The sequence below is a fragment of the Herpailurus yagouaroundi genome, unplaced genomic scaffold, assembly GCF_014898765.1.
Source record: "Herpailurus yagouaroundi ecotype Mexico unplaced genomic scaffold, PumYag 163, whole genome shotgun sequence".
NCBI classification, from domain to species: domain Eukaryota; kingdom Metazoa; phylum Chordata; class Mammalia; order Carnivora; family Felidae; genus Herpailurus; species Herpailurus yagouaroundi.
The window spans coordinates 20,037,963-20,060,627 of record NW_024412404.1 but is presented as its reverse complement, the minus strand read 5'-3'; the positions used below and the strand labels follow the sequence as shown (position 1 = coordinate 20,060,627).

General features: G+C 43.1%; 1 protein-coding gene across 1 annotated transcript; it reads left to right on the top strand.

Annotated features, from left to right (window-relative positions):
• Positions 1 to 13,229: 13,229 nt before the first annotated feature.
• On the top strand, positions 13,230 to 20,961 carry TMEM254 (transmembrane protein 254). The gene is made up of 4 exons (XM_040485563.1): positions 13,230 to 13,369; positions 15,475 to 15,578; positions 15,768 to 15,827; positions 20,495 to 20,961. Exons 1-4 carry the CDS (start codon positions 13,280 to 13,282, stop codon positions 20,613 to 20,615), a joined length of 375 nt encoding a protein of 124 aa, XP_040341497.1. The 5' UTR covers positions 13,230 to 13,279; the 3' UTR covers positions 20,616 to 20,961.
• Positions 20,962 to 22,665: the final 1,704 nt, after the last annotated feature.

Below are 22,665 nucleotides of genomic sequence, written 5' to 3'. Positions count from 1 at the left end.
CCGGAGTGCAGGGTATCAAATTTTAAGGTCAAAATGGCTCCGTTGTATTAAAAGATTAAGTTATGCTGCCTCGAGTAAATCCTTATTGATTGGCGCGTCCTCAGAGAACCCTCTCTCCCTGTCTGGACCTCCTTTGTCTTGTTCGCCACAGTTGTATCCAGGACCTCGCACTGTGCCTGACACCAAATGTTTACTGACTATTTGAATGAATGATGTAACCTTTTCTGCAACCCCATTTTACTCCTCCATCTATGTTTCAACTTCCCTGCTTTCCCTGCTTCTAGTTTCACCTCCATCCAATGTACACCATTTTCACCCTGCCAATTAAAAAAAAAAATCTTCACTGACTCACGTTGGCTAAGGGATTGAAACTCCTCAGTTTGGCACCTAATGCCATTAAGGATCAGGACCCTACCTGCCTTTCCAGCCTCACCTTCTTTCACTCAGCGTCACATTGTTCCCTCTTGCAACAACAACAAATGGCTTCTAATTCTCAGGGCACACAGTGCTCTATCCAGTTTCCCATAGGTTTGTTTAGAGTCCCCTCCCCCTCATGATCCTAGGACAGTATGGGGGATTTTTCTTCATCAGTTCATGCCCACCCATCTCACCAGGAACTTGTGTAGGGAAGAGAATAGAGTTTAAAATATCCCACCCCCCCTCCACCCCCGGGGCGCCTGGGTGGCTCAGCCGGTTAAGCGGCCGACTTCGGCTCGGGTCATGATCTCGAGTTCCGTGAGTTCGAGCCCCGCGTTGGGCTCTGTGCTGACAGCTCAGAACCTGGAGCCTGTTTCAGATTCTGTGTCTCCCTTTCCCTGACCCTCCTCCGTTCATGCTTTGTTTCTCTCTGTCTCGAAAATAAATAAATGTTAAAAAAAATAAAAAAAAATATTTTCCCCCCAAATAGATAACCAGTCATCCTAAGTCAATGCATACTTCACTTTTTTCTCCGTATTTTGAAATGTTACCTTTATCATAAAATAACTAGTAGGGTATTTAGCAGATGTGTCTCTTGAGTATCATTTCCCATTGATGTATATGATTTGGGTTTCAAATACCAAATGTTTTAAATTATTACAGTTCTTTATAGTGTGTCTTTTTTTTTTTTTTAAGTAGTTTCCACAGCGAATGTGGAGCTTGAATACATGACCCTGAAATCAAGAGTCACATGCTCTACAGATTGAGCCAGCCAGGTGATCCTATAGTGTGTCTTAATACCTGGTAGAACAGTCTTATGGGAAAAAACAAAAAAAAACACAACAGTATCTTATTTGGGCTTTATTTTGCACATCCCAAATTGCCATGAAGGTTGAACATCTTTTCATATTTCTTGGCCATTCAAGTTTTCTTTTTCAAGGATGTCGGATTTATACCCTTTACTAATTTGTCAATAACGTATACATCGAAGAATTCCTTCTTGTAGTGTCTAGATGGGGTGTCTCTCCCGATCAGATAAGAGCCCCCAAATTCACCTGAAGCAGAACAAAGGAGATAGACATTTATTGAATACACTGCAAGGGAGCAGTGAGCAGGACAGCAGAGGAGAGGCTGTGGGCACAGAGGCAGTGGGCGGGGTCGTACTTAAAGGCAGAAGGTGAGGAGGTATGGGGATTTATGGAATCTTCTCTTTTTTGGTAACTGTGCCTGGTTGTAAGTAGCCCATTGATTGGTCAGTTAGGGCCTGTGGACATTTTGAGGTGGGTCTCCTGAGGGGCCTGTCAGTATTCAGCCAGGGGGTTGCTGTGGGCCCCTTTCTACATTCCGTTGCTCAAGCCTCTTTGCCTCAAAGCAGCCTCTACCCTCCCAAGTCCTTCAACTTTATGGTGCCCTTCATAAGAATGAAGCTTTCAGGGCACCCGGGTGGTCAGGCAGGCGGTTAAGCATCTGACTCTTGATTTCGGCTCAGGTCATGACCTCAAGGGTTCATGAGATCGAGATCTGGGTGGGGTTGTACGCTAACAGCTCTGAGACTGCTTGGGATTCTCTCTCCTCTCTCTCTGTCCCTCCCCCACTCGCTTTCTTTCTCTCTCTCAAAATAAATAAATAAACTTTTTTTTTTTTTAAGCATAAAGTTTTCAGTTTAGATGCAGTTACAATTTCTAGCTTTCCTTCTATGGCTTTTATTTATTTATTTATTTATTTATTTAATGTTTGTTTTTTATTTTTGAGAGAAAGACAGAGGCAGAGAGCACACACAAGCAGGGGAGGGGCAGAGTGAGAAAGGGAGACACGGAATCCAAAGCAGGCTATAGGCTCCAAGCTGTCAGCACAGAGCCCGATGCAGGGCTCAAACCCATGGACTGTAAGTTCATGACCTATGGACTGTAAGTTCATGACCTGAGCTGAAGTCTGGTGCTTAACCGACTGAGCCACCCAGGCACCCCTCCTTCTATGGCTTTTAATTTTAATATCTTGCTAAGAAGTTTCTTTCCCCTCTCTCATAGGTTGTAAAATTCTTTCCCTATATTTTCTTCATTGTCTCCAATGTGTAGGTACTAATCCACCCAAAAAAGAGACAGAAAGTGTAAAGGGTGAGAGACTTTTTTGCCAACCCAGAGGGGTGGCAACGTACGACAACATAGGTGGCAACATAGGACAAGAGGACATAAGACATAAGGACTTGAGCTACCCTTGTTACGCATGAAGAGGGTGAGTTAGAAGAGAGGAAACCTTTCTGGATTTTTTTGTTTTACTTTTTGCATTGAGCTCTGAATTTTATTTTATTTAAGTTTTTTAATTTATTTTGAGACAGAAAGCACAAGAACCCTGAGATCTTGACCTGAGCTGAAGTCAGATGCTTAACGACCTAGCCACCCATGTGCCCTGAATTTTATTTATTTATTTATTTATTTATTTATTATTTTTTATTTTATTTTTTATCTTATTTTTTGTTTGTCTAATTTAATTTTTTATTTTATTTATAAAAAGAGACAGAGCGTGAGCATGAGAGGGGCAGAGAGAGAGGGAAACACAGAATCTGAAGCAGGCTCCAGGTTCTAAGCTATCAGCACAGAGCCCAATGCAGGGATTCAACTCCCGAGCCGGGAGATCGTGACCTGAGCTGAAGTTGGACGCTTAACCAACTGAGCCACCCAGGCCCTGAGAATTTTAGTTTTTACGGTTCACTTTTGACAACCTAGCTATGAGGGGATGGCTCTGATGTAGGACTTTTTCCTCTTCTTTTTTTTTTAATTTTTTTAATGTTTTATTTATTTTTGTGACAGAGACAAAGCACGAGCAGGGGAGGGGCAGAGAGAGAGGGAGTCACAGAATCTGAAGCTGCCTCCAGGCTCTGAGCTGTCAGCACAGAGCCCGAGGCCGGGCTGGAACTCACAAACCAAACTGCAAGATCATGACCTGAGCCGAAGTCAGACACTTAACCAACTGAGCCACCCAGGCACCCTGAGGACTTTTTCTTCTAAGAGACAATTATTAACTCCGTTTTAGCCATAAAATATAAAAAATAAAAATAATATGTTAAACCTTAACAATTTCTCCTAACATAAACACAATTGTATAGTCAATTAAAACTCTAAAGTAAAAAAAACATCTTGAAAAAAGTGCAGCCATTGAACTTCTTATTCTCTGCATATCCTAAACCTCCCACATTCTTTCTCAAAATCTATGGCATTTCAAGACTAAATTTTTAACGCAGATTTCACACCTTATTGCCGTCCTACAGCTAAATTTTGCTGCTTTCAGAAATCTTTTGTATGTCAGTTCCATGTGCTTCAACTGGAGGTGAAGTACCAATCTTGAGGATATGTTTTTTTGTTTTGTTGGAAATTAAGCTAGAGACACTGGAAATAACGTGTTCTTTGTTTTCCAAAAGAGATCGATCTGAGGTTTCCTAAAGTTGGTGACGAGTCCTTTAGAAAAAGCAGAAATCAATTCTGAGCAAGAAAGTTTAAGGTAAGCAATATTATATGAAAGTGAAACCGAACACGAATCCATTTTTGTTAGCTTAATAAACACTGTATGTCGAATTCAAATGTGCTATTGTTTTTCTCTTAATGAAGATAGCTTGTATTGATCAATAAACTTTTGAGTTGTCTGGATGTATGAGGAGATATAAAACTTATTCTCATTTAGACTGATCAAGAATTGCTTTATTTGGGGTGCCTGGGTGGCTCAGTCGGTTGGGCGCCCGACTTCAGCTCAGGTCACGATCTCGCGGTCCGTGAGTTTGAGCCCTGCGTCGAGCTCTGGGCTGACAGTTCAGAGCCTGGAGCCTGTTTCGGATTCTGTGTCTCCCTCTCTCTCTGTCCCTCCCCCATTCATGCTCTGTCTCTCTCTGTATCAAAAATAAATAAACATTAAAAAAAAAAAAAGAATTGTGTTATTTGATCTCAACGAAATTTCGCTTTAGGCTGTGAATCCAGTTTGGGTCAGGATGATACACTCACCTTAAGCAATTGCCATTTATCAAAGAAACCACAAGGGTTTACTAGAAAAGTTTTAAACTTTTTTTTTTTTTAAGTTATTTATTTATTATGAGAGAGAGAGAGAGAGAGCGAGAGCGCAGGAGCAAGGGAGGGGCAGAGAGAGAGGAGGACAGGATCCGAAGCAGGCTCTGAGCTGACAGCAGGGAACCTGACTTGGGGCTACAATCCACAAACTGTGAGATCATGACCTGAGCTGAATTCGGAAACTTAACCGACTGAGCCACCCTGGTGCCCCCCTGAAGATTCATTCCTAATGATGAATTGAACTTGCTTGCTCTCTTTAAAAGGTTTTACTCTGCTAGGGGTGCCTGGGTGGCTCGGATGGTTGAGCGTCCGACTTCAGCTCAGGTCATGATCTCATAGTCATGATCTCATAGTCCGTGAGCTCAAGCCCCACATCGGGCTCTGTGCTGACAGCTCAGAGCCTGAAGCTTTGCTTTGGATTCTGTGTCTCCCTCTCTCTCTGCCCCTCCTCTGCTCATGCTCTGTCTCTCTCTGTCTCAAAAATAAATAAAAACATTAAAAAATTTTTTTTAATGTTTTACTCTGCTCAAATTTCAACTTTACTTTCTTCTCCCTGAAACCAAAGAATCTTACCATACCATCCCCAAGTTTTAAGCATAATTGGCCTTAAATCCATAGTAAATGATCAGGTAAGAAAAGAAAGGCAATATTATTAGGAAAATCATAGTGATGCAATCCTAAAATATAATTATCTCATTGAATAAATAAATAGAAAAGGCTCCATATTTTCCCAGGGAAAGCCCATAGTCAAAAAACATCCTGCAGACAAATAAGGTTATAATTAATCATTTTTTCTAAAGGGACCCCAATATACTCAAGAGCAATTTGATCATCTGATAGCTGTATGCAAAAGCCTACAAGCGGATTGTTTAGCGGCTAGAACTGGTAGGAGAATCTAATTCAATAGCTCAGGAGAAGCTAGGACTAATAACCTGGCCCCAAACGCTCAGATAAATAGGTTCTGGTGATTTTACAAAGAACCTCAAGGGTCCATAAAAATGAGATGTCTTCCTGTGGTTACAAAGCTCGTTACTGTCTTCTCAAAAGTGTTCAGAGAATGTTGAGAAAATGATTTTATAGGACCCTAGTGAGTTCATCACAACTGCACCAATATCTTTAAATATGGCACCCCTCTCAAGCCTCCTTTTGCTAGCATACTCTATTATAAATGGTCCGCTGCTTTAACTAGGCTCCTTTTCTCCAGCCCCTCAGAAGCACCAGTGTATGGTATCATCTTTGTAGTTCATGTTGTCATTAGTGGTTTTGACAAGCAGGAATCTAAAGTCTAATCATCCATTAAGTGAACTAATAAAATGGAGTTGCCGAATATATGTAAACCCCAAGATTACAGCCAAGACCAACGTGTCCTCGCCAAGGTGAGCTTGGTGAATTGTTCCGTCGACCCTACTGGCAACAGTCTTCAGCTGTGGCCAGGAGAAATGTATTCTAAACCAGAACAGAATCACTAACATCAACTTTCTTCTTTTAAAACAACAGAAAAATAGGTCCAAGATTAAAATGTTACAATTTTTAGTTCCTCAAAATGACTTATATTAAAATTATTTGTTAAAATACGTGCTGCTACGTGTATGTGACCTTCCCAACTCTCAACTCTGACCGGGCTGTGAACTAGAAACTAAGGCTGCCTCAGTCACATTTTAGACCTACCCGATCTGATTCTCCAGGACTAATACTCACGGGCAGATCTGTAGGCTATGGTTAACTTTTGTCGTCACATCACATCATCTGTTTCTGTTCCTCTGTCTAGTATTTCATTCATGTTAACATTTCTGACCACCACGTATTTTCTAGGCACTGTACTACATACTTTCCCGTACCGTTTCATGTACACTAATATTTAGAGATGGATTGACATTTTAATATTTGACAACTCTGATATGATCCATATTCTTAACAACGCAGACAAAATATTTTAATATAAATAGGAATAGAGCATAACTTACAGTGTAACTCATTTAGCTCAATGCTGACAGTGTGGTTAGTCAGGCTTCAAATATTAAAAAAGTATGGGATTATTTCTTTTTGCTTTTACTTTTTTAAATGTTTATTTATGTTTGAGAAAGAGACAGAGCGGGAGCTGGGGAGGAGCAGAGAGAGAAAGGGACACAGAATCAGAAGCAGGCTCTAGGCTCCACGCTGTCAGCACAGAGCCCGATGTGGGGCTCAGACTCATGAATTGTGAGATCATGACCTGATCGGATGCTTAACTGACTGAGTCACCCAGGTGCCCCTGGATTATTTCTTTATTTAATAATTCGAGCTAAAGCTACCAGCATGAGGTTAATAATCCATGCTAAAATTGTCTTCTGCACTACAAGTAGGGGTTTCCATTTAAAGAATAATTGTTCTATTTCCTGAATTCTTCTAATACTTCTTCAGCTATCTGAGCTTTAAATATTGATTTCCCAAACTTATCAAACGTGATAGAACAAGTGAATATTGAAGATCAAGCTAAAAGACTATTTGGGAACGATTTTCATTTAGACTATTTCCCCTGACTTCCTGAATGCCCCAGGGCATTTTCTTTTCCTGTACCATGTGTTGAAGTTGAAGTGTGTTACATAATTGAACTGATTAACAATTTTCAGGAGACTGACTAGCATCCCAACAGAAATTTAACAGAACTTTTCACTAATATACCTTAATCTTGACAGTCCACTTTTCCTCTCAGAACACTGTGAATTCCCAGAGATGGCTTCTAAATATGGAGCCTCTGTGTACTTAAAGGAGCTTTGCACCACTGAGAGTAGCTTTCGGGGTCCTGGGGAAACCAGAGGAAGCCTTGAAATGGGCTGCTTAGAAACAAGAATGCAAAGTCCCCCTCAAGCCTTGCAGGCTTCAAGCACTATATATCCCTTACCCTGACTGTAACTGCAGCCAAGTGGAATGATTTGTTTGTGAAACAACAAATAGTAGATGACTACAATTTTAGTAGTAAATTTTCATTTGTGATTCCAGGGGCTGTGCGAAATAAAACACCCTTATTTATTCCCGTAATTGAAGGCAAATTGCTTCTGGAATTTCTTCTGAGAAAGACCATCTAAGAACACTGACTGATTTGACATACTAGTCTGTGAAATAAAAACTTTTTTTAAATGTTTATTTTTTATTTTTGACAGAGAGAGTGAGCAGGGGACGGACAGAGAGAGAAAGAGACAGAGGATCCAAGGTGAGCTCTGCGCTGACAGCAGAAAGCCCAATGCAGGGCTTAAACTCATGATCCGAACCGTGAGATAATGACCTGAACCGAAGTTGGACTGAGCCAGCCAGACTGTGAAATAAAACATTTAATGAATGCACTTTCGTAGGGAAAAGCACTGTTTCTATGACGGTTATTTTTATTTCTGAAGTATGTTCTTAACCGATTAAGTTTTTGCTTTTAAAAACCCATGCTGAAGTATATCATGATGTTTAAGCTTGCCTCAGAAGCTCAGAAAATAAAAATCTGCCTATTCTATCTGATTTCACATCTATCTTATTTATTAATTTTTTTTAAGTAAGCTTTATGCCCAGTGTAGGGCTTGAACTCACAACCCTGAGATTAAGAGTCACATGCTCTAGCGACTGAGCCAGCCAGGCACCCCTGATTCTACATCTATTTTAGTTAAAATATCAGTTAATTTCTTTTTTTTAATATCGGTTATGTCTGAAAGCAATCATTAGTGTCACAATAACAACTTATTAATAAATTTCAATAAGCAATGTAAATGCATTAAATAGTAATGATTGGAAAGAAGAGGAACTTAAATTTACGCTTACAAAATTTAAAAGAGAAATATCTTAAAAATTAGTAATTTTAACAGGGTGCCTGGAGGGCTCAGTTGGTTAAGTGTCCGACTCTTGGGTTTGGCTCAGGTCATGATCTCATGGTTCATGAGTTAGATTCTCTGGCTCTCTCTCTCTCTCTCTCTCTCTCTCTCTGCCCCTCCCCTGCTCACTCTATCTCTCTCTCAAAATAAATAAATAAACATTTAAAAAATAGTAATTTTAAGATTAGAGAAGGATTTAAATTGGCCAGGAGAACAAAGCATTTTCAAAACTCTCAACTACTTAAGAAATCTCCATGATAAATCAGTGATATGCTACTTGCATATCAATATAGCTGTTTATTAAATCTCTCAGTGATATTACAGAAAATATTTGGTTAACCCATTTTTTATACCTTAAATAAATCACAGTATCCACTTAGAAATAAAAGTACTCATTTACATTTTAGAAAATTACTAGGTGTCTACCACATTTCAGGTGCTGTTCTAAATCCTGAGACATCAGCGAGCACAATGCTTATAATCCCCGTTCCAGTGGAACTAACATCCATCCAATGGGTGGGAGCCGGGAGGGGTGGGAGGACAGAAAATAAACAAGGCAGCAAATAATTAAATAATGTCAGATAGGTAATGGGCTAGAAACAAAATGAAACTGAGTAATGGATAGAAAGTGGAGGGGGGTAAATTGCTGAAGGGAAACTAACATCACTGTCTCTGGGGTGGGAACTGAGCTGAGACATCTGCGGGAAATTACAAATCCAAGGTAAGTACAAATCCAAGGAAATTACAGGTAAACCTACCTGTAGACCGCTAGTACATAGGAATAAAAATCTAACACATGTGGGCGCCTCTGTAGCTCAGTTGGTTGAACGCCCGACTTCAACTCAGGTCGTGATCTCATGGTTGGTGGTTTCGAGCCCCGTGTTGGGTTCTGTGCTTTGCATCCTCTGCCCCGTCTCGCGCTGCCCCTCCCCTGCTCATGTGCTCTCTCTCTCTCTCTCTCTCAAAAATAAATAAACATAAAAAAAAACATCTAACACATGAAAAACAGACCTTCTTCTAACATTCGCAGGGTCCAGGGCAACAATATAAATGAATGCTCACATACCACGTCTTAACATTTAGAAATTGTAACTCAAGATAACAAGGCGGTAAAGGAAATGTATTCCACACTCACACCTTGACAATATCACCACACCAGAATGTGACGGTATGAGCAAAGCCTGCCTTCAGCTCTTGACCTAGCCCCCTCCTCCTACTTTTGGACTCGAGTCTGTACTGCAAGGAACCTTATGCACCCACATGTGGACTCTTTGTGTTTAACTTCTTGGAAATATTCAAGAAGTTGTTGGACGGTTTCTACAACATCATAATTTTTAGTTTTCCACAAATTTCTTTAGCAATTAATTCCTGTCTCCATCCATACCTTAAATATTTTATTCCTTAAGGTTCTGTTTTTGAGTCCTATTATTTCCCGTTTTACACATCTTCCCTAGGTGACCTCATTCATTTCCATTTAAATTATTGTCAGCAGGCCAGTAACTGTCTCCCTCGTGCCGTGTTTTTCTCTAAGACTGTCTGTTTGATAATTACACTCAGAAGTCTCTCCTAGCTCAACATGTCTGAAATTGATTTTATTCTTTTCTCCCCCCAACCTTGTTCCAGTCTTCTCTGCTTCAGTAAATAGCACCCTCCCATCTGAGTTGCACAAGTGAGAAATTTGGGAGTCATTCTTTACACTGCCCTTTTCTTTACCTCTTTCCTCCACATCCAGTCAGTCACTAATTACAACAATTCCATTTCCTCAGTATCTTTTTAAAAATTTTTTTAACGTTTATTCATTTTTCAGAGATGGAGAGAGACAGGGCATGAGCAGGGGAGGGGCAGAGAGAGAGGGAGACACAGAATCTGAAGCAGGCTCCAGGCTCTGAGCTGTCAGCACAGAGCCCGATGCAGGGCTTGAACCCACAGACCGTGAGATCACGACCCTAGCTGAAGTCAGACGCTTAACTGACTGAGCCACCCAGGCGCCCCAGTATCTCTCAAATCTACCCATTTATCTATAACCCCTATGGACACTATCTATATTGTTCAAACCACTGTTTTTTCTTTCTTTCTTTGTTCTTTCTTAAGAGATAAGTCTTTAGATTTAAAAAAAAAAATGTTTATTTGTGTTTTTGATAGACAGAGAGAAAGCGTGAGCTGGGGAGGAGCAGACAGAGAGGGAGATACAGAATCCGAAGCAGGCTCCAGGCTCTGAGCTGTCAGCACAGAGCCCGATGCAGGGCTCAAACTCAGAATCTGTGAGGTCACGACCTGAGCCGGAGCGGGATGCCCAACCTACTGAGCCACCCAGGCACCCCAACTGTGTGTTCTTTATGAATTGACGAAAACTACTCACATCTGAGTAAAGATCTTCTGTACCTTCATCTGGATTCCTTATGTGTGCATGATGGTCTGATGGTAAGACCCTTGGTTATGTCCCTACCACTCTTCCCCACCATAATCAGGGCTGTGGGTAGGGGAGCCACAGAGGACTACATATCTTGCTGGGCTCAGAGCATGATGGTGGAAGATATGGTTTCCCTAGCCATTTTGCCTCTTCAACAACTTTTATCCTGAGTTATTCTTCCTATTATCTCCCTTGCTGCAGACTAATACCAGAAGAGGCATACTGAAAAACAATAGCCTAAAATTAGGGAAGTTCCTGAAAACTCTTGGTAAAGGTTGGGTTAGGACTGTACTTTGTAGATTACTGTAGGTCGGATTTGATAAAGGGATTGCATGTGGGTTGAAGAAGTAGGACAGAGGAGGGAATGACTGAGGGAGGCAGTAGAAATTAAGCCATGGTTTAATCCAGAAGGACGGTAAGTAATGTTACCCAATCAACAGAACTCTTGGCAGCTGACTAGATATGAGGGCAGCCAAAGGTGGGCGGGAGGGAATCTGGATTCCCGGAAGAAGGAAGTGGCTATTAACATAAACAGGGGAGCCTTGGTGGGACTGACCCTGTGGATAATAGTGGACATGTCTTTTAAGTGCGGTGACACCTAGTAAAGGTGACCAACAGGCAAGTGGAGGGAGGCTAAGGCTGCAGACATTAAGGCTGGAGTCATCCAGATGGAGGCAAAAATTGAATCTCAAAGGTATGATTATAAATATAGAGAAAAGATCATGGGAAAAACCTGTGTCTAGAAGACAAGAAGTAAAAAGAAAGCTGAGAAAGCACAGGTATTCAGAGAGAGAGGAGGACCAAGAAAGTGATGTGATGGGAAAAAATTAGTACCAAGAAAAGCTGTCTAGGACTGGTAACTCCAATGTTGACAGGCACTGTGATTTATCTGGGAAATGGATTGCATCACATATCCTGGAATTCATTCTTTATAAAATGTATCTATTTATTTTGAGAGAGAGCGAGAGCGAGCACAAGTGCATGAGTTGGAGAGGGGCCAGAGAGAGAATTCCAAGCAGGCTCTGAGCTGTCTGCACAGGGCCCGAAGCAGGACTTGATTCCATGACCCTGGGATCAAGACCTGAGCAGAGACCAAGAGTCGGACACTCAACTGAATGAGCCACCCAGGTGCCCTGTGGAATTCATTCTTTAAAACCCAGACCACGGGTGCCTGGGTGGCTCAGTCAGTTAAGCATGGGACTCTTGATTTCAGCTCAGGTTATCATTTCACGGTTCGTGCGTGGGTTCAAGCCCCCAAGTCAGGCTCTGTGCTCACAGTGCAGAGCCTGCTTGGGATTCTATCTCTATGCCCCTCCCCTTCTTGCACTCATGTGCATTTGTGCTCTCTCTCAAATAAACTTTAAAGTTAAAAAAAAAAAAAAAGGTAGTCCAATACACTCATGTTAAAAAATGAGGACACAGAACCTTGGCTGTTCCCATGTCAACGAAAGAAGTTATGGAAATATTCCACACCTCATAGAGCATGGTCCTTAAGAGTGCCAGAACGCTTGGCTACCACTTGATTTCCAGTATTCCTGCCCACTTACATGACTTTGGACATTTCTATGTGCTGTTTCCTCTTCTTTCATGTGAGGGACAATAATCTGTGCAGAGTTGTTTTCAGAATTACACTTAGCACAGGGCCTGATGCAAAGGCCCAGGAATTATCATCAAAACTTATAAAGCACTATGGGTGAGAGACTTTTGTGAGTGCTGTTATTATAGGTAGGTATTAACTCATTTAACCCACCGAAAAACCCTGAGGTAGGAATAGATATATTCCCATTTTACAGATGAAGAAACTTAGACCCCATGTCAAGACTTAATACCTAACTTAACTGCAGTTTCATTCTCCATCCCACTCCCCGATGTGAACTTCAACCAGCCACATTGGAATTTCTCGGTCAACCCCTTACCCTTTGGCAGGGATGCATTGCCTAAAACAATGCAATCCTTGGTAATAAATTGCTTTTATGCCCTCTCTCTACCTTAAAAACAAACAAACAAACAAACAAACAACCCAAAGCCTTTTCTGCAGCTCAGCAGAGCTCCTTTTGATTTGCTAGATGGGCGCTGCCCCACTCAGGAATCCTTCAGTAAAGCCAATTTGAATTTGAAAACTCACTTGAATTTTTGTTATTTAATAATGACTAGTGTAGGCTTAAGCCACAAATGAGTGGCACAGGCAGGACTTAAACCCAAGTCATCTATTCCACAGCCCCTGCTCACAAGTGCTGTGCAGTATGATACCATACATCTTCACTAATGAAGAGGAAAAGCATCCCTTCACTCAGACTCGTGGTTATTGGAGGCGGAAAGCACCATCTATTCCAGCACTTTCCTCTTAAGTCCGGGAAAGGGCCATGCACAGAGGGGGTGTTCCCTGCGAGACAACGACCGGCCCAGCAGGTCAGAGGCCAGCAAGCCTCGCTGTCCGAGTTTCCCAACACGCAGGTGCCTCGGCCTCCCGGGAGTAAGGAGGAAGGGAGGAGCGCTCGCCCGGGCCCCGCCCCGCCTCGCCGTGCGCAGCGGAGCGCCCCGCCTCGCAGTCTCGCTGAAGTGCCGCAACCATGGGGACAGCGGCAGGCGGTAAAGCGTACTTTCAGAGGGGCAGTCTGTTGTGGTTCACCGTCATCATCCTTTCATTTGGGTATTACACGGTAAGGGCAGCGGCCGCCCGGAGCCGTCCGAAGAGCGGAGCAAGCGCTCCTCCAAGCGCAGGACCCGGGCCAGCCGGGCCGGAGGAGTCGCGCAGGCGCAATAAGGCTCGGAGCCCCGAGGGCGGGGACCGGGCCCGGGAAAGAAGACGCAGGCGCACTCGTGTTCCCGCGCCTCTCCCGGGTTCTCGCGGTCCTGAGAAACCTGCTACCCAGGCTTTGTCGGGATGGGGGCGGGGGCGGGGGCGGGGATGGTTCCCCATCCCACGATTTAGTGTGTAGATCTTTCAAGATGGTGGTGACGAAGTCCGAGGCCGGCAGGGCTGCTTCTGGCTACTTCCGTCGAGCCAGACGTTTGCCCTCGCTGGTCACCGTCCTGGGACTGGGCTATTTCGCGGTGAGGAGTAGGGAGGGGTGGTGCACCTATTTGGGCCCTCCAGGCCCTCGTAGGGCGAGGGTAGCTCAGGCAGCGAGGTCTCGCGCTTGCGCGTCCTGCGGTTGCCTAGGTTACTGTCGTAAGCGGAAGGTCGGTGGGCTCACTGGACGGTTTCTACTCCACCTGTCCCTCCTTTGCGTCCTCGCGCCTCCACACTCACTGCGGCATAACCGGGTGTGAGTAGAGTTCACCGAGGAGGAATCCACGTTGACAGGCTGCCGTAGGCCTGCCGGCTCAGAATAGGGCTTCCGAAGCAGAATGTTTGAGGCAGTTAGAATTGTTTGGAAAACGGGGATAAACCTAAAGAAGGGATAGACAGGATATAAATGTTATAGCATAGATGTGGTATCAGGAAGAAGGGATCTCTGCTGAGAGAGGAGCGGCTTTTGTCTGGCTGACAGTTCGTTTAAAGGATAATAGGAAAGATGCCTGGAAAAGTAGCTTGGGGACTAGGTTGGTATAATTTTGAAGAGAGGGAAATCTATTTGGATCTTGACGGGGAGATCCTTGGACACTGGGGCTTAGAAGTGTGTTGTCGTGTCCACAGTGTTGTTTGTTGTCAAATCTGAGCTCCTTGACTCTGATTTCCTCATATGTAAAATGGAGGGATTGAACCGAAATTCTGCAAAGGTGCATTTCTGTTTATGGTTCTGCATTCCTGACTAGTTAGAAAAATAGATGGAGGAAAGCGTTGGGGACCTCGAATTGGGATATTATGGGGCTGGCAGGTGCTGCCCCTTCCATTCCCTTTGGTTTTGGAAGGTGCAGTGATATTTTAAGCTTTATTTAAATTTTAGATGTGTTACAACATAATGGGAGAGGTAGGACTGCTCTTGCCTGGGATCTGAATGAGACAATAACGTTTTGGACCTGTTGGCATTTAATTATTCTCAGAAAAATCCGGCAGAGGTTACAACATAGAGATTAAAGGAAAGTCGATCAGATTACACAAACCTAATGTGATTAGGTAGTTGGTGTTAGCACTTCACAAACTTAACTCACATATTTTTCAGCTCTGAGGTGGATCATTCCCAGTTTTAGAGGTAGGAAGAGTGAAAGAAGTGAAGGAATTCTAAGTTAAGTGGGGGTTTGGTTCAAGCTGTAGCTTCTGTCGTAAAGAAGCTACCAAGGACGCGGAAACTTCGACATTTATTAGTAACCTGTATAAAAATAATGTTTTGGGTGGAATTCATTAAGAATACAAGTCATCCAGCCTGGACACTGAGTCTGATAATCACACAGCTTCCTTGTCATAAATCTCCCAACCAGATAACTTTTAGGAAATATTAAGTGGAGGGGCACCTGGGTGGCTCAGTCAGTTAAGTGTCTGACTGTTGATGTAGGCTCAGGTCCTGATCTCACAGTTTTGTGAGTTCGAGCCCCACATCGGGCTCTGTGCTGACAGTGTGGAGCCTGCTTGGGATTCTCCCTCACTCTCTGCCCCTCCCCCACTTGCACTGTCTTCTCTTTCTCTTAAATAAATAAAACTTCGAGAAAAAAAAAAAAAAGAAAACAGAAGTGGAGAATGGAAACCCAAATGACTTAATTCAGAGTTTCTTTGGTCTTCAGTTGTTTTTGTAGAATCTGGGTTATTTCATAGTTTCTTTGAAAAATAAACCTGTGCTGATTTCAGCACCCTAATAGGTATTCTGTGCCTCTGATTCTCTTTCAGTGGGTTGTCTTCTGGCCTCAGAGTATTCCTTACCAGAGCCTAGGGCCGCTGGGCCTCTTCACTCAGTACTTGGTGGACCATCATCACACCCTCCTGCGCAGTGGGTAAGGAGAGCTCCGGAAGTGGAGTGTGGCCAGCTCCAGCCCTACCCAAGACCTGGAAGGCCTGCACTTGCCTTTAGACATCTGAGAGTGTTGCTGGTTCACATTAAGGCACCTTTCTTTTTGAGGTTTCTGTATTAGATTTCATCAGCAGATAACCATCACCTTAAGCAAGGCTGACTTTTGTTTCAGGTATTGGCTTGCCTGGCTGATTCACGTGGGAGAGGCCTTATATGCCATGGTTTTGTGCAAGTAAGTGTTGGGGTTTTTTTGTTTGTTTGTTTTTTGCAAGTAACTGTTTTTAATAGGTCTTTATCATTTTTCTCTTGCTATCTAATGTAAGTTAAGAGTAGCCACATTTAAATAATTCATGCCTTTGTAGGCCAAGAGCATTCTCAGCATAGGGTTGAATCACCATGCCTAATACTGAGCCTAGCCCAGAGGGAGTACTCAGTAAATATTTAACAAATGGATTCATTTCATTTGTGTTGGCTAGTCAATTAATGAGCTACTTAATTTAGATGGTTTTCTCATTAAAAAAAAAAAAAAAAAAATTTCTCTAAATAGTCCCAACTAGAACAGAAGATTTGGAGTTTGCTTTCTAGTTTGAAAAAGAGCCAAGTTAGGGGAGCCTGGGTGGCCCAGTTGGTTGCGCATCTGACTTCGGCTCAGGTCATGATCTCACAGTTCGTGGGTTCAAGCCCTGCGTCGGGCTCTGTGCTGACAGCTCAGAGCCTGGAGGCTGCTATAGGTTCTGTGTCTCCCTCTCTCTCTGCCCCTTCCCCCGTTCACATTGTATCTCTCTCTCAAAAATAAATGAACACTAAAAAAAAATTTTTTTTAATAAAAAAAGAAAAAGAGCCAAGTTATGGACATAGGCCATCGATTCTCGGATTCTCAGTCCTAGTTTCATGACTGAATCACCTGAGGAGCTTTCTCAGATACACATGTCTGGTTTCCAGACCCAGAGATCCTGATTTGGTAGGCCTTGCTTCAGAAATGGGAATATGTTCTTTGTTTTCAAGCTCCACAAATAATTCTGGGTTAATTCGGCAAGTTAAAAAAAAAAAAAGCTTCTGGACTAGACCCTACTCAGCAGATGACAGCATAAGTTAATACTATGTGAGCGTATTTGGAAAGATTCTCTTTCCATTAGTACTTTACGTAAGCGTGTAGAGACAGCATGCTGTCATGAAGCAATGGTTACCGTCATGCCAAATTTACTTTGCAATTAATATTTTTCTGGTCGAGATGAACTATCACCTCTATTGTATTCTAAAGGTGAGAACTAAGATACTTTATAACAACTATCTTTTAATAATAAAGTAATTAATATTTATTAATAAGTTATTAATAAATAAATTAATTAATTTATTAAATTAATTATAAAACTATAAATTAATAAGTAAATGTTAAATTTTATTTTAAATTTATTAAATTAATTAATAAATAATTAATAAAGTTATTAATCACACTCTGCCAGATCCTTGCTAAGTGCTTCAAATAGATTATGTCACTCTGTCTTCTGATTTATGAAACAAGCTGGGCGCTCTAGGAGAGGAGCAGGAAGCTGCTTTATTCTTTCTCACCCCTCTCCAGTTACACTCACCCTATGGGTTATTGTCTGCCTCCCACTGGACCGTGGATGAAATCTGAAGTGGTTCCGTAGGTTTTCCAGTCACTCTCTGATGTAATCCAGTCTAGTCCAGGCTATTTATTAAAACGATGAAACTGTTAACCAAAGTCGAAAGTGTCTGTTCTCATCCAGCTGGGGCTCAGGAGGCTGCCCTGGGGAAGAGAGTGTAGTTAGTGTCTTCTCTCTCGGGCCACCTCTTTTTCCTATTTGTTAGCGACAGCTGCTTGTGGCCCACCAGGGTGGGAGTAAGTTTGGGGAAACAGGGCACGGTCCGCCTTGTGGTCAGGCAGCTGGGGGCTGTGGATGTTGCATGCCCGGTGGTGGCTCGTTTTCTCCGGCGGAGGCCCAGTGGGTTTTTGAGAAAGCAGCCATCACTGGGGATCAGTCTCCCTTCTGCATTTCCCTTGATGGTTCCTTCCGCTGCCTCCTCCAGCCTGCCACCTGCAGTTTCCCTTCAGGATCTGTGGTTGAGGGGAAGTTTTCTTTCACTGAGATCTCTTCTACCCTTCAATTAGGGCCTCTGGGCCAGGGTCCCTTTTCAGCCCACCCACGCCTGTGGCCTTCCACCAGATCTGGATGGCTCACAGTAACAGCTTCCTTGTCCTCCCAGTGGGATAATCTGCAGATACATGCACTTCCCGCTGCAGTCATGTATGTTTGGTCTCCCATCAGGCAAGCTTTACCTGAGTCTTAACTTTAGAGTCAGATATTAATCTCTTCCCCTAAATTCCAGGGGACTCGGGTCAGGCTCTCCAAGTGGGTCTGTTGAAGCTGTTCTTTGAGTCTGACTTGTGACGGGAAATGCCGCAGCACTTGGCCCCTTCAGCCTTGCATTGAAATCTTAGCTTGGAGCCGTGTGGTCTAACCCCTCGAATTTACAGTGTTGGAGTATTTGACGCCTGTTCTGTTATGGGCATTTGGAGCCTCTAGTGAAAACCAAAAGACTCAAATTTAACATCCTGCTATCCAAGTCTTTGAAGGGTAGAGGAAGAGCAGGCATAGAGAGGTGAGGTCACTCTTATTATGTTCTTGAAGTTATTTCTTTATGGTCTCATGTTGCAGTATATCATTAGTCACTGTACATCAGAATAAATACTCCATTTGAATTGTGAATGAATGAATGAATGAATGAATTTAAGTGAATGTATTTTTGTAACCTCCCCAATCACACTGTCAAGCCATAAAAAGGAATTGGTGAATCCCTTTTAACCAGAGAAAAGATTGGTCTATGTGTTTGACTTCATAGCCACCATAATATATATAAATGTAGATATCAACTCTTCTGTAACTTTTTCCATTGTCGCATATGCCTATTTTTTCATGTCTACACCTATAAATTTACCTCATTCATTTTATTAGTGCATAGTATTCTGTTACATGGCTGTGCCTCACTGTATTTCACAAATCCCCCCTCTGATGGACTTTGAAGTCTCTAGTTTTTTATTATTATAAATAATACTGCATGAACATGAATTCCTCATATATCCTGGCCCTTGTGTTGTTGCAGATTAAAGGGAAAGCTTTCAAATTTTGCACCGTTTTTTCTAGAGTCACGTAGACCTCTATTAGAGTAAGGAAGTTCCATCCTGTTTCTAAGTTAGCTTCTTGAGAACTTGTATTCAGAATGGATGTTGTCATTTCTCAGATGCTTCTGCATGTATCCAGATGATCATAGGATTTTTCTCCTTTAATCTGTTAGTGTGGAAAACAATATCATTTCTACGTATACTATTCTAAATTAGAAGTCATCCACATAAGACTTATTTATATACAGATGAGACCAGCAAGCCATTCACTCCCATTAGGCCATTTTCTTTTGAGCTCTGTTTCAAGCAATTTAGTTTGCAGCCGGGTGTTTATTATTTCTGTGAGCCAGGCTTTTGACTAAGCACTGTGTGTATGTTATCTCCTAAATCATCCCCAAACTTGCTGGGATAAATACTGATACTTCTGTTTTTCAGAGGAGGACACGGAGTCTAAGAGAGGAGTGGCTTGCCCAGCCGTCACAGCTGGTAGTTGGCCAAGCTAGGATTTACATCTGGTCTGCCTTCAAAACTCTTCCTCTGAAGGCATCCCAGTGCTTTTTAACCCTCCGCTCATCGAAGTCACAGGAGAAACTTTTTTTTTTTTAATGTTTTTAAACATTTATTTATTATTGAGAGACAGGGGAGGGGCAGAGAGAGAGAGGGAGACACAGAATCTGAAGCAGGTTCCAGGCCTTGAGCTGTCAGCCCAGATCCCAACACGGGGCTCAAACTCACAAACCGCAAGATCATGACCTGAGCCGAAGTCAGACACTTAACCGACTGAGCCACCCAGGTGCCCCGAGAAATAGTTTCATAATTCCATGCCCTAGGCAGTAGCCAGACTGCGTCTGAGGGAAAAGTGTACCATCCTGAATGCACAAGAAAAATGAAAATAAATGAACTAACCATGCGAGTTAAGAAACTAGAGGAAAATGGCAAAAATAAACCTAATGAAAGTAGAGAGAAGGAATATATATATATATTTTTAAAGTTTATTTACTTATTTTGAGAGAGAGAAAGTAGGAGGAACAGATAGAGAGGGAGAGAGAATCCCAGGCAGGCTCCATGCTGTCAGCGCAAAGCCTGATGTGGGGCTTGAACTCATTACCTGAGCCGAGATCAAGAGTTGGACACCCAACTGACTGAGCCACCCAGGCGCCCCTAGAAGGCATACATTTTTTTTTTTTTTTAATTTTTTTCAACGTTTATTTATTTTTGGGACAGAGAGAGACAGAGCATGAACGGGCGAGGGGCAGAGAGAGAGGGAGACACAGAATCAGAATCAGGCTCCAGGCTCTGAGCCATCAGCCCAGAGCCCGACGCGGGGCTCGAACTCACGGACCGCGAGATCGTGACCTGGCTGAAGTCGGCCGCTTAACCGACTGCGCCACCCAGGCGCCCCAGAAGGCATACATTTTTTAAGAAAATGGAAGGCTAGGGGCACCTGGGTGGCCCAGTTGATTAAGCGTCCGACTTCGACTCAGGTCATGATCTCATGGTTTGTGGGTTCGAGCCCCACGTCGGGTTCTGTGCTGCCAGCTCGGAGCCTGGAGCCTGCTTTGGATTCTGTGTCTCCCTCCCTCTCCGCCCCTCCCCAGCTTGTGCTCTGTATCTCTTTCTCTCAAAAATAAATAAACCTTAAAAAATTTTTTAATAAATAATTAAAAAAATAAAAAATGGAAGACTAACTCTTATGAAACCATAACATAAAAATTCTGGTGGTTAAGTTTCTCTTTTTTATTTATTTATTTTTTTAGGTCTAAAGGCATCACGGACGGTCGGGCTCAAGTGCTGTGGTTCCTACAAACTTTCCTCTTTGGGGTGGCATCTCTCTCCATCTTAATTGCTTACAGACCAAAACGCCAAAAACAAACTTAAGGAAGATATTCAAATGCTTTCTCTACACTTTTGGCCTTCCACTTCACTGTTTTGGGGGCAAGGAAGATGCTGACTTGACTTGATCTTTCTACTTTCCAGAAGTTGGAGACCGTCTAGTTATTCATTATTCTTTCATATGCTCTGGTTGAGCTTGACTGGATGACAAGAAAGGATTTAAGCTTCCCAGTTCTGTAGACAGACTATTAGGCAGAGGGTTTCCAGCTACCTTCTTGAGGTCATTGGCAGTGCTGGTGCTCATTCTGTTGTCTGGTTTAAGCTGTGCACCAGAATTGTCTGGTGGTATAATTTTGCTCCCACCTTCTGAGTAAACCCCATCTCAGCTCTCTTTTCCCCCAGTTTTTTCCACCTTTCTGAACCAAGACAGAGTGACATTTCCACGACACCTCAATTCCACACACGGTAGGCATCTGTGAGGCAGGATCTCATCCTCTTGAACTTCCTTTTCTCACACCACCAAGAAAAGATCAGAAAGATGAGCAGGTGCATGGAATGGGCCAGGCTGAGCAGTAACATAGAGGCACAGAGGACACACTGAGTACCGAGAGGAGAGGATTGGGGGACGCCTTCCCTGATCCTGCCAGCCCGAAGCCGTCCTTCCCTCCACGCGGCCTCTAGGACATAGCACTCTGTGGTGTGCAAGGGTCTGAAGGCCACTGCCGGATTGCTCCTTCCGTGCAGGATCACATCTCAGACAGATTTATTTTTGTTTCAGCACCTGGCCCATTGCTTTGCACACAGGTGTCCTACCAGCGTTTTCCGAACAAAGGACAGAAACCGATGTAACTTTCCACGTGTTCAGGTGTCATTCCAGTTGTTCTATGAAAACTGCAGAACCCACTCAGTGTATTCTCTTCTCAGAGAGAAGCACAGGACTGCCCTTGGCCGGTAGCGCCACCTTTCTGTGGGTTCCCCATTAGGAAACCTGTATCTTTTTCTTAGTCATTTTCTCCAGACTCTAACATCTCCCTCCTGCTCTGGCTTACTCTAACACAGATGTTCCTGAGCTAGAGATTCTAACTGGAAGCTAACGACTACCTCTCCCATTCACCTGATTAGACCTTTTTACTACTGACTGGTCAGGGCAGAAGGGTCACTGACTCTGTCCCCTGACCTTGGCCAGAATGGCTCAGTCACCTAGGAGCCATTCAGATTCCTTCCCAGGAAGATCTGTTCCCCAGGGACTAGACCTTATTTTCCTTCTATGATGCAGGAGGGCATGTTACCTGTTTTTTGTTTTTTTTAATTTTTTTTTTTTCAACGTTTATTTTTGGGACAGAGAGAGACAGAGCATGAACGGGGGAGGGTCAGAGAGAGAGGGAGACACAGAATCGGAAACAGGCTCCAGGCTCTGAGCCATCAGCCCAGAGCCCGACGCGGGGCTCGAACTCACGGGCCGCGAGATCATGACCTGGCTGAAGTCGGACGCTTAACCGACTGCGCCACCCAGGCGCCCCCATGTTACCTGTTTTAAGCAAACGTTTATGAGAGGCAGCCCGCTCACCCCTAAAGAGGCCCCAAGTAAAAGTACAACCCTGAGAGATGATGGACTATGAATTGTTTCTGGTGGTGATCACTTTCTACAACTAAATCTCAGTCTTTCCAGTTTCTCTGGTGGTGAAGGGGTTGCCTTTTGGTGAAGAGACAGATTTTTAATCATAGAGTTAAACATCATGGAAATCCAACCCAGATTTTTTAAACACATGGCCCTGTCAAAAGAGAAATAGTAATGACAATATTACAGTAATGGTGACAGCAACGATATGGCAGATTATTGAATAAAATGCATTAACTTGAATAAATGCTGTGAATTGCCTTTTCTATTCAAATACTTTTTTGTATGTCAGTTTCATTATTGTCGCACATTTGATTTTACTCTTCTCTAGGTAGACTCTATTATGGAACTGTTCGTACAGTTCAGATATTGAGGCTTTTTTTCCATGGATAAAGAAACGTAGAGGGGCGCCTGGGTGGCTCAGTGGGTTAAGCGTCCGACTTCAGCTCAGGTCATGATCTCATGGTTTGCGAGTTC